Source organism: Crinia signifera, chromosome 3, assembly GCF_055691185.1.
Source record: "Crinia signifera chromosome 3, ASM5569118v1, whole genome shotgun sequence".
In the NCBI taxonomy this organism is placed as follows: Eukaryota; Metazoa; Chordata; class Amphibia; order Anura; family Myobatrachidae; genus Crinia; species Crinia signifera.
Genome location: NC_139219.1, coordinates 8,897,139 through 8,909,334, shown reverse-complemented (window position 1 = coordinate 8,909,334; position 12,196 = coordinate 8,897,139). Strand labels below are relative to the sequence as shown.

General features: G+C 45.5%; 1 protein-coding gene across 3 annotated transcripts in view; it reads left to right on the top strand.

The window, feature by feature from the left end:
- The window catches only part of ACYP2 (acylphosphatase 2), a 119,964-nt gene that overhangs the window by 60,455 nt on the left and 47,313 nt on the right, over positions 1-12,196 (top strand). Inside the window, exon 4 of one of the 3 annotated variants that reach the window (XM_083175228.1) lies at positions 11,808-12,102. The exons of the other annotated variants lie outside the window; for them this stretch is intronic. Within the exon in view, the coding sequence (XP_083031354.1) occupies positions 11,808-11,880 (73 nt within the window). The 3' untranslated portion in view covers positions 11,881-12,102. Of the gene's footprint in view, positions 1-11,807; positions 12,103-12,196 lie in introns of those variants that run through there. 3 annotated transcript variants of the gene reach the window in all.

The following is a 12,196-nucleotide window of genomic DNA, read 5'->3' as shown; positions in this document are numbered from 1 at the left end:
CCCATGGCTGCGGTCAGGGGGGGTGGGGTGGGGTGGAGGTGGATAGTCGAGCCTATGGGAACGTTCCCATGGTAATCGGCCCATGATGTCAGTGCCGGGGGCGAGCAGCTGACATCACCGGATGTTAGCTGCCCGCCCACTTCCTCCTGAGGGTGCATCGTTCGATGGTCGGATACCTGCGAATGGATGAAACATCCATACACAGGCCCTGCGTGCAAACGCATGCTGCGAGGGGAGGGGTGGGCGGTCCGTCATTCGCTGTGCGGGGTTTAGTGGACTCACAAGGCTGCGAAAAACCCCCCTTGTCTTGAGGCCATTCGACATTTCAGAAGTCACGTGTGTCTCCGGGTTTGTAAGTTTGCTGCATGTGCAGGTGGCCATTTACGGGGGTTATTCAGACCTGATTGCACGGCTGTGAATTCACAGGACGGGCAATAATCGATAGACTGCGCATGTGTACGGCCCGTGGTACCCATACGCGAGGCCATTCTGCTCATTTTTTAATCGCTGACCGTACACAAGTACACGGTGGTAACCGGCCATTTTCTGGGAGTGTCAGGGAAAACGAAGGTGTGCCCCCGGTGTTTGATGGGAAGTCATGTGACTCCCGCCCCGATCAGTCTGTTTCCATCGCAGCCACCAAGTAGATCCTACACTCAGATTGCGCACGGTGGGAAGCGGCTTGTCAATGGATTTGCTGTGAGTCGCGGAGTCCATTATCGCCAGCTATTGGGAGCAATTCGGAGGCTTGCACGGGGCGGGATTTCACTTTGGCTGGCGGCATATACCTGATTGCAGGGCTCTGTAATTTAGCATAGCAGCAATCAGGTCTGAATTACCCCCACAGAGGGGATCCTCTTCCCAGAAAAAAAAAATTCTGAAAATGTAGCTTAGACGGTGACCCCCAACATCGGGGACACTGAACTTGAGACTCAGGTGCAGTAAAGCTGGATGTGCTCCTAAAAGGGGTGTGGCCTGGGTAAAAGGGGGCGCAACTCTGTATGAATAAAGTGACCACAAGTCACGCCTCTCATTTTTGTCACTGTCGGGGCATCGCCGCTGCTTTGGGAGCTGCTGGCCTTGCCCCCCCACCCCTTTGCCTCCCGAGAATAGACACTGTGCTCATGAATAAAGTGAACAGAGCCCACGGGTGAGAAAATTCCAAAAAATGAGCATGGTCCCATAAAAACCATTTGGGAGGTATGCAAGTGAAATGTGCCCCTTTGTGCTTGGACCATATTGGGACTTTTCAGTCCGCATGTTGGCCACACCCCCTCTCATTACCCGGGCTTGGTTATTTAGGAATAAATGTGATTTAACAGAAATATGAAGCTACTGCTTGTATCGGCCAAGATCTTTGTGCGGATGTTCGAGCACAAATGTGTCAAATGAAGCCCTCTGTAGTCAGCACAAATCTATGTTATGTAACATGTAATATATTACAGTGCGTCGGCAAATCTCACATTACTGCTGCTAGAAACGTCAACGCTAGTTGGCACTGGCGTGTGTCACTGGTGGGTGACAATATATTGCAGTCACATGACTCTGTGACCAGCGCAAACTGTCACACTGATGGGAAATAACACACAGGTGTCACAGCTGCAAATATGTGATCTAAAGTCATGTGACAAATGTGACATCAGCGATCACGGAATCCCTTCATCTCTGTCATATTCCCTTAGAGGAGAGCTGGACTACGGGAAGTAATCTCTCACAGTATGCATGAAGAAAAAAGGCACGGCCTCCTCTATATGGAGAGATAAATGCAGTCACGGGCACATGTACTAAGCCCTGGAGAGTAATAAAGTAGAGAGCTAAAGTACAAACCAGCCCGTAACATGACAGTTAGGGGCATACTTGCCTACTGGGATTTTCACCTCTCCAGGAGAAGCCCAGAGAGACAACACGTCAGGGGGGCGGGGACAAAGCTGACATCACTTGGCCCCACCCCCATGCCATAAAGCTCCGTGACTCGTGGGCCGCGGAGAGGGGGCCGGGGCTTAAATAATGCGAAATGCTGCTACCGCATCATTTTAGTCCTGCCCCCTCACCCGATTGAACCAGCTGGCATGGGGGTGCGGGGGCTCTGGCCAGCAAGCGGGAGACTTGCCCACCTTCCCTGGGGGCCAGGAGGCTGATCCAATTTCCGGAGCCTCCCGCCCATTCCGGAAGGCTAGGCAAGCCTGAGTTAGGGGCTGGTTGGCTTGTACGTTATCTCTACATTCACTTTATCGCTCCTCAAGACTTAGTACACCCCCTCCCCTTTGGAGAGGGCCAGATGTATCAAGCTTCAAAATTGATGAAATGGAGAGTGATAAACAGTCATTCAATCAGCTCCCAACTGTCATGTTGCAGACTGGGTTTAAAATGACAGTTCGGAGCAGATTGGCTGGCTGTTTATCCCTCTCCATTTTATCATTTTCTGAAGCTTGATACATCTGGCCCAGAGTGAAAGAAGGGACAGAGATGTCCCCTTTGCAGAGTCTAATGGAAATGATTTCTTGCTTAAGATGTTATTTTGTACAGTGAATTATTTTTAAGGGATGTAGAAAGAAGAAGAACACATCGGGCTGTTCTGCGAACACCACGGCCGATTTTCGAAATAGTGAGACATGGGGTTGCAGAGTGTAGTGGCGGAGCATTACCGCCTTGGTGCATTTCTAGGCGCCCCATTAGACACATCATTGGAACTTGCACCAGCCCCGTGGCATGTGCAGTCTCTACAGTACACTGCGTATTCACAGGTTTAGGAGGTGCTACCAGGGCGTGGCACTTGTGATAACATCATTGTGGCCACACCCCCACTGCCCGATGCCCATATTACAGGCAATGCACAGCAGGGGAGGAAGCATGGTGGCGCGTTTCACCACACTTGTACTCAGTAGCAGGTAATGAACCTGGACTAGGATGGCATCAGTGGGCCGGGGGTACATGTGGACATGAGCGGTCATCTGTATCCTAAGGGCTGTGGGCAATGTTCCCTCTAATTTTACGAAGTCTGTGTGCGGCTAAAGATTTTAGCTGTGCAACTTTGGAAGGAAATTTACATTTTTGTGCGTCACTTATATATAACTGGAAAATGACGTTCAGCATTTGTGTTAACTTTACTTCAAAATGATATTAAACATTTAAACATTCAAAACACAGCACACAATGTAGTTAATGGGTGAAACATACATTAATTGAGTCCACAACTGCAAAAAGGGACCACTGCTACTTTGTGCGCTCTGTTGTGATGTCTGTGCGCACGCTCGTCAAGGTGTGTGCGCGCGCACGCGCGCACAGCTTAGAGGGAACACTGGCTGTGGGGGAGCAAGAACAGAGCTGCGTTAAAAGATTAGAACTGGAAGTAGATTTATAGCCAGGATTTTACCTTGAATCAGATATTGCACTTACATTAGGTGTATGGTTAAACTGTGTTATTATAACATTAGATGGAGAAGGTGGAATATCATTACAGTACCGCTATGTTAGTTGTGTCAGTATAAGATCAGTGCTTTATTTATCTGATGCCCTCAGCGGCACTGAATGCAGCATTTTATGTTTCTTCTATCGGAATTGCTAGGAGCGGCAGGGGGAAGCCCCTGGGCTGTAACGCCAACTACCTAGTGCAGGGCTGGGGACCCGGGTCCTAAGTACATACAGACATGCATGTGTAGTAATATATGTGCTGCCAGTGTATCCGGCTTTGTGACAGGATCTGTCCTTAGGTGTTCCCTGATGAATACCTCTCTATATATTTTTATGTGAGTTGGCAGAGAATCGTCTGTACTCGGCTGTCTTTATGGACTATAAGTTGTGCTCAATGCAGACTTTGTAAATTGCAAAGGAAAATCATCGGTGGAGCATAAACTATCGCGCTGCTGGTGATTTGCACCTTTGTGGAACGGTAAATGCTCCAGGACAGTTGGCATCACACAAGCAATTACAGCGCAACTTTTTCCCCTCTAACCAATAAAAACTACTAAGGCCTGTATGTGAGGAATATGCTGTTGGCATGGGAAGCGCCAGTATGGGGCTGCTGTACCTAATAAACCGCAAACAGCTAGAAAGTGGAACAAAAACTACGTTCAACCTCAAGGCCTAGCCCTTGTACATGGACAGCTTCAGTTAGAACTTAACACATTCCATCCAGTTCATCAATTTCTGGGGTGAGATTTATTTATTTATTAACAGTTTCTTATATAGCGCACACATATTCCGCAGCGCTGCACACATATTTATTTATTAACAGTTTCTTATATAGAAGCACACATATTCTGCAGCGCTTTACGGAGTATAGTTGAACAGTCACATCAGTCCCAGTGGAGCTTACAATCTATATTCCCTACCACATGTACACACACACACAGACATTCTAGGGTTAATTTGTTGGGAGCCAATAAACCTACCAGTATATTTTTGGATTGTGGGAGGAAACCGGAGTACCCGGAGGAAACCCATGCAAGTACGGGGAGAATATACAAACTCCACACAGTGGGAATGGTGGGAATCAGCGATGTGAGCGGGTAATGCTAACCATTACACCGTCCGTACTGCCCCAAAGATTTATCAAACCTTCCCAAGAAGTAGTGGCATTTTCCATAGCAAATAGTCTGATGCCATCTGCCATGTTATAGAATGTGCTGTGGAATTGAGTTTTAAGGCCCCATACACTAGTGCCCGGTATCGTGTGCGTACCTTGCATGCAATACCCCACCGACTGCCCGCTAAAGAGCCGCCGGGGTTCCGGGCAACAGATCGCATACGATACAATGTATGTGCTGCTTTTTCATACAATGTATCATATACGATGCCATTGACTGCCGCAGGATGCGTTAAATACTTGTGGCAGCCATGGTGATTTCCGTATCCGATCCAATGCGCACAGGAAAACACGTACGATATTGCACTGTTCAAATGATTTATAGGTCTGATTGGTGGATGGTCTGATCGAAATTGCGTGAAAAACGGCCACATCGTGTAAGTGTATAGCCAACTTAAGGGGTAAATTTAGATTTAAAGAGGTGATGTTGCTCATACCAACCTAAGTTTCTGTCTCTCATTTCTCTATTGCATCCTAAAAAATGATAAGCAGAATCTGATTGGTTGGACCCCTGTCCACCTCTTATCTTCAATGAGGGAAAAGAAGAACAATTTCTTACACAATTCAGTTAATTACCTGGACAATAGTCAAAGAAAGTAACTTCATCAGTATTAGTATTATACAAACCATAAACCTACAAATAGGCCCTTATTCTGGTTCACTCGCAAAGGCACATTCCTTCTCAAATGGACAAAACCATGTGCACTGCAGGTGGGGCAGATGTAACATGTGCAGAGAGAGTTAGATCTGGGTGAGTTATTTTGTTTCTGTGCAGGGAAAATACTGACTGCTTTATTATTACACTGCAATAAAGATCTCACTTTGAAGTAAACCCCCCCCTAAAAAAATCTAATTCTCTCTGCACATGTTATATCTGCCCCACCTGCAGTGCACATGGTTTTGTCCATTTGAGAAGGAATTTGCCTTTGCGAGTGAACCAGAATAAGGGCCATAATCTAGTATGCAGCCTGTTAATGACAATGAAAAAACAAGTTCCTGTCGGTTGTGCCAAGGCTCAAATGCCGTCAAAATCATTAAATTCTCTTTATCAACATCCCGGGGTAAAGCGACCGATCACATAAACACAATTAAATCTCTGTTTACTTTATTCCTTGGAACATAATAATAATAGACAATTATTCACAAAAACGGTTTAAGGCTTCACAGTCCCGGAGCGGTAGGACCGGGGCCACAGTATAGCAGCGCTCGCAGCGTTCAAGGGGATGAACAAACATTTGGAAATGAAATGAAACTTCACTTTATGAGAATTGATTTTCTGTGGTTATTGGTAACAGATGAAAAGGATAAGTGCGTAATGTAAGAGACACTCCCGTGTCCAAGACTTCTCTCGCGCTGCCCCCCTGCACTGGAACAACCTCCCGCCACCCATCAGGCTTTCTGATTCCCTTACCTCCTTCAAGCGCTCCCTCAAAACCCACTTTTTTCGAGTAGCCTATCCCTCCTCCTAACCTCTTTTGATCCTCCTATCCTGCCTCCGTTCCCCTCCGTTCCTACTTATCCTATTGTATTTCGTTCGTCCACCCACCTATTTTTTAGTATGTTAACTCTTATGAGTAGGGCCCTCCTTCCTCACGTACTCACCCTACATCTTTACCTCACCTGTGCTCCTGTCCTGTTCTTCCCTTCCTCTACTTCTTCTTCAGTCTCCTCGACAATTTTGACACCTACTTCTGAACTGATGCTGATTTTATTTCTACCAGCTATACCCCTATTTATACTGTATTTTTCAACACACCCTGTACGTTACCTTGTCATTTGCTTTTTGTTTGCTATGTACGGCGCTGCGGACACTTTGCGGCGCCTTATAAATAAACGTACTACTACTACTACTAAGAGGACATTTCTGATGTACCGATCTCTTTTGTTACTGTCACGCAACCGGTATCCGGATGGCTCACAGACAATGTCAATAGGTCGAAACTGACAAAATGTTGACATCTTCTATGTCAACATTGACACAAAAGCTGACAAGCAAATGATCAGACTTTTCATGCTTTACCATCTACATGGGCTCTGACTGGGAGCGGTCAACCTGGCCAATGCAAGCTACATGGGAATCCATGTGCTCAGGTGTCAACACTGACACAAAATGCAATGTTGGCCAATAGTCAACGCAAGTCAACCAATAGTGGTCCACCAATACACTGTTGACACGATTACTGTCAACTTAAAGTTCAGATACCCCCTAATTTTACCAGAATATCTGGCATGTGCGGTTGCGGTTTTTACCAATGGGCTGCAGCCCCCCCCAGGTAAAATGAAGTTTACTGCGCATGCACTGGCCCCGTGCAGGGGATCGGCGACTGGGAGCGGCAGCAGCGGGGAGCCCATGAGCGGTGGCAGGGGAGCGGGGGCCCGCATCGCAGCAGTCCCCCTCCTCCGCAAGGGTAAAAGCCGCCACTGGGCATGTGACACCCAAATTAAAACAAAAACCTTGATTAGTGGCTTACAGTATATACTACAATCACGCCCTGTTTTCTGTTTATTTTATTTCTCCACCAGCTTTAACAAATTCCTTAGCTTATGCATCTAAGAAGACTTTTATTGGCCACGGAGTATCTCTATGGAAAGTATTGTATAATCTGTCCATAAAAAATATTCTATACCATTATTGCTTCTATAGAGTATAAGAAGGGAACGGATGGTTTATATAAGGAGTATATAGTGTCAGTTCTAAAGCGAGAAGACTTACTATCCCCTGCAGATTTTATAAATATTTACAACACGTCTGGAAATCATTTATTTAGCTTATCCTGGCCTTAGACATGTTTCACGATGTATGCGCAGAATTCTGTTGGCTGCGTTTTCGGTGTAATTATTTAATATATATCATATGTTCTGGTAAGTGTGACAAAAAATGCGTTTAAGGGGAAGGGATAACGCTCCTGTGCTTAATAGACCATAACATAAAGTCTGTAGAGATCCTGTCCCGAATATTTCTGAGATGTTGTAATATTTTTAGGCTACTTTTTGATGGGATCGTTGGAGCGAAGTGTGTGAAGCATTTTAATGTACAAGTGTTCGGTTTCATTGTCCGGTCTCCTGACCTTTAAAGTAGGCGGGGTTTGTTTAATCTTTTGTTTAAAAACCCAAATTGCAGACATTTCCTCTTTCCTGACATGAGTGTAAAAGGTGCTTTTCACTCACGTCAAGTCATATTGATCATTGTCCTGTTACAGTTTATAAGCAGAAAAGGCGTGTTGGGTTTTTACGATGATTTATGGGACTTTCAACAAAGCCAAAATAAAGAGTTGGGATGTAATTGGTATTTCAGTCATTAAGTCTTTTTTTAGTTCAGGATATGCAATCAGGGCAGGAACGAATGGTGTGCGAGCGGTGTCAGTAAATAGAATGTAGAGCGCGGCGGGTGTCACTGTCACTGCCCCAAGGCCTCTTCATCTGGTTAGCAGGGGCATCATTAATATTATGGGGTGTAGGTTGCACTTGGAGGTGGTTAAACAAAATGTTGGCTCCTCTGCAGTGACAGGAGCTGGTGCTGCATTGTGACATTCTCCTGCAGCTCTAGACACCTGTCACAGAGGAGAAGCAGACAGGACAGACTCTATAAGTCCCAGGGGACAGACCAACATCTCTGGGGATACTGAACATGCCCCCAGACTGTGCAAGTGGAATGTCCTGTAAGGCCACATCCCATTTTGTAGAGCTATACAACCTTTCTAGCACAGGGGGAATATGAAGTATCCACCGTTTGTCACTAGACCTGGAGACATCTTTACTTGGCACAACACCATGTAACCAGAATCATAGTATGGCAGGAGGGACACCACCTCCTTCTTCCTCTGCACCAACCAGGAATGCAGACGAAGGCTGAACCATCGCTACACTCTTTAACAGATGTGGCAGCTGTCATTGGTGGAGATCAGTGCCGGTCTGTGAGCTGATGGCGGGGAAGGGGAGGGCACTTTCAGAGAGACGGGCCTGGGGATATTTACCCCCACAGCCCACCTCCCTTTTATCTGGCTCTGCCGGCTGCTACATCGTGTCTGTTGCTCCTGCTCACATTAAAGATGATCCTTCCAAACATGGCCACCACCACTACCTCTAACATTCTATGAAACTGTCTCCTGTGAGGAGATGGCCATTTTGGCAGGGATATTTATCAATAAGAGCATGCATGACTGCAGACACTTAGGTCCAAGCAGGGTTGTAGCAACAGTTCCCAGCAGACCCCCAGTGCCCAGAAGCCTTCCATTGACTAGGGATGGCCATCAACGCTATCGTCATTGATGGTTGCCATCAATGGTGATAGTGCAAATGACCATCGATGGTAGCATACTCTGTGATGCATAACTATCCATGGCCATACATTTTATTTGACTGACTGTCCTGTGGGGGTGGGGCTTTACAGAACAGGGGGTGGGGCTTTACTGGTGTCAGGGCTGGAGCTTTGTTCCGTGTCCTAAAAAAATAAAATAAAAATAAAGCTACAGTAATCGGTTATGCTTTTCTATGAATGATGGGAAACCATATGGCTCTCCCATCTATGGCAAAACTATTCAACATTGGTCAAAAACCATTGATGATTTAGAAAAATCGATGGTTGATGGCCATGTCCAAGCCACCAACGGGGTCTGCAGAGGCTATTGCTACTGATTAAAGTGTTCCCAGTTATTATTGTGTCATTATGGAACTGACAGATGAATATAGCATTTCTCCCACACCTGGTCCCTTATGTAACAGCCTGCTAGTTAGCCGGTTCATTAAAAGGAACAACAATTTTCGGTACTTGTTTCCTAGAACGGCGCCTTCTACGCCAAGTGCTTAGAGGGCTATTCTGCTAAAAAAAATTGCATCGCATCGCATGGGCCATTTTTTTAAGTTAATTTATTCACTGCTTTTATGTCCCCCCCAGGCCATCTCATCTTACCTCCCGCAAAATCGCATGCAATTTTGCGGGAGGTGCGATGCCATGCGATGAGATGGCCTGGGGACATAAGAGCAGTGAATAAATTAATTTAAAAAAAAAAATCGCTATAATGGCCCATGCAATGCGATGCGGTTTCCCTACGGTGCCGTACGTAGGGAAAGTGGGCGCCTTGCTAGGAAACAAGTACCCAATTTTCAAATATTAACCTGCACAGAATTCACTTAAAAAACCAACAAATATCTACATACAGAAAATTTTCAACAATCCGCTTCCGATTAGCCGATCCGCGGACTTTCTAACACTCGACAGCAGGAACATTAAATTCCGTCTGTTGAGTTTCTGTCGGATAAAAGGGAAACGACCTGGGATTCGGAATCCCGGATTGAATACCCCTTTAAATAACACAATGCACAACAGTGGTGTATTCATAATGGGTGAAAGGTGTGCGGGTAACATGGAGCTCTAGGGCCAGGAGGGCCCACACCGGACTCCCTACACCCATTTTTTAAATACTCACCCCTCTGCAGTCCAGTGTCAGTAGCGCTGCACAAGTCACCAGGAAAATGGTGCATCGCCCATTTTCCAGGCGTTTGCTCATGCACAGTAAGAAAACCATCAGAAATATGGCCACTGCGTCATTTTACCAGAGATCTGCGCATCTCTAGATTCTGACAGTCACTGACAGGGTCACTACGCAGCTGGCTAAAGAGTTGGGGGTCCACATGGAGAGTACACACGGGCCCCCACCTAACTTAATACACCCCTGCTCCCCAAGACAGAATCTAATACACATTAGTCTTTTACACTAATAATTCATAACCTTTCACTCACATATTTGATCTGACAACATTTAAAATGACAACAATTTAAAAGGGCAAAGCCATGTTGGTTTACATTCTAAATTATTTCAGCTTAAATTTACAGAATGATTTGAATTACGCAGGTCCTGCAACTCCCAATCTATTACATACAACCCTTGGTGTGTAGGAATCAGGTTAAGAGGAAGCGCTATGGGGCCACAAGTACCATTAAGTGACCATGGCCACACATCACAGGGGTGTGTCGAATAGTTGCCTACTCTCCAGCAGACTCCCGATTTTACGGCAGTCCCCTGCAGCCACGGAAGAGTTGGTGCAGGGGATTCTTGCAACCTACCAACTTCTGAGTTGAATGTGATAGCGAATTTGCACTATTTAGTGATGGGAAGCCTAGCCCCGCCCCCCGGCAGTGTATTACATTACATTTATAATGTAGACAATTATTATTGTTATTGAGCGCGAGGGTAGGAAGATGATCAGCTCAGTCTGAGACATGAGTTTAAGACAGCACTGGGACATCCATGATGAGAAACAGATGTGAAAAGTGATAAAATGCTTGAAGCTTGAAAAGTGATAAAATGGAGAGTGATAAACCACCCGCCAATCAGCTCCTAACAGGCACATAACATACTTTCTACACTCACTCGGTTTTATTAATTTAAAAATAATAACAAATAAATAAATAGGGAATCATAATAAAAGTTATATCTTATTTTTTTCCATTGGAATCCAATAACGGTTTCCATAGAGTGCCCCATTGAAGTCTCATTCTTCCTCTTTTTTATTCTTATATCACAGGCTGTGAAAAGTTTAGGAGCTGATTGGTTGGTGGTTTATCACTCTCCATTTTATCACGTTTCAAGGCTTAGAACATCTGGCCCAGTTGGTGATACGAGTGAGGAGAGCGGGGGAAGAGGTTGGAGGAGGAAAGGTATGGTGTGTGGTCATGCAATACAACGGTGCAGCCATCTTACCTCTCCAACTGCGCTAAAGTTGGTGGGGAAAGGCCTCAAACAAAGATTGTTCTACAAAAAGTGGGACAATTCATAAAATTACTTTATATACTAACTTTAATATCCAGATGTCCCTGGCACACACAATGGAGGCAATCAGTTTTGAAAAACCAATATTTTTACAATGCTGCTTCATTAAGAATAGATAAGATCACTCTTTTACTTCACATTATATTAATACACCAACTACATGACATGAGGGAAGAGGGCCCTGCTCGTCAGAGCTTACAAAACCTTTCCACCACCATGGAAGAGAAGGTCTACCTGCCTTTTGGACTTGGGATGATATCTGTCCTTCCCAGCACACTTTTGTTCTACCGAATTAGATATAAAATTCTTCTACAAGACTATAAACCAAACTACCCTGACGCACTCATCTCTTCACTGATATTACACAGTATCTCACACCTTGAGCTTTCTGATCTGTGCAAGACCCGCATCTCTCTTCTGCACTCATTACCTGCTCCCAGTCACACTTACAGGTGTTCCTCTGGCTGCACCCTCCCTATGGAATGCCCTCCTATGACCAACTCTAAATCTTCAGGAGTTCCCTGAAAACGCAACTCTTCAGGCAGTTTATCAAAGTCCAGGACCACCCATATAACATCCATAAGTTATCCTGGCCAATTACCTCCCCGCTATACAGTACACACATAACTTTACATATGTTCTCTTTCCACCCGTACACATCCCACTGACCCCTGGCAAACATTCCTGTGTGACGGAATAATACAGACCATCTGGAACCTCAATCTGGCTGGACCAATGGAATATGTAGCTCCTATCTTTGTGTGTCAAAGCATTTTTCCTGTAGATTGTATGCTTGTGAGCTGGCAAAAATATGGTGTGACCTCGCTGGGAGGCCACGGCC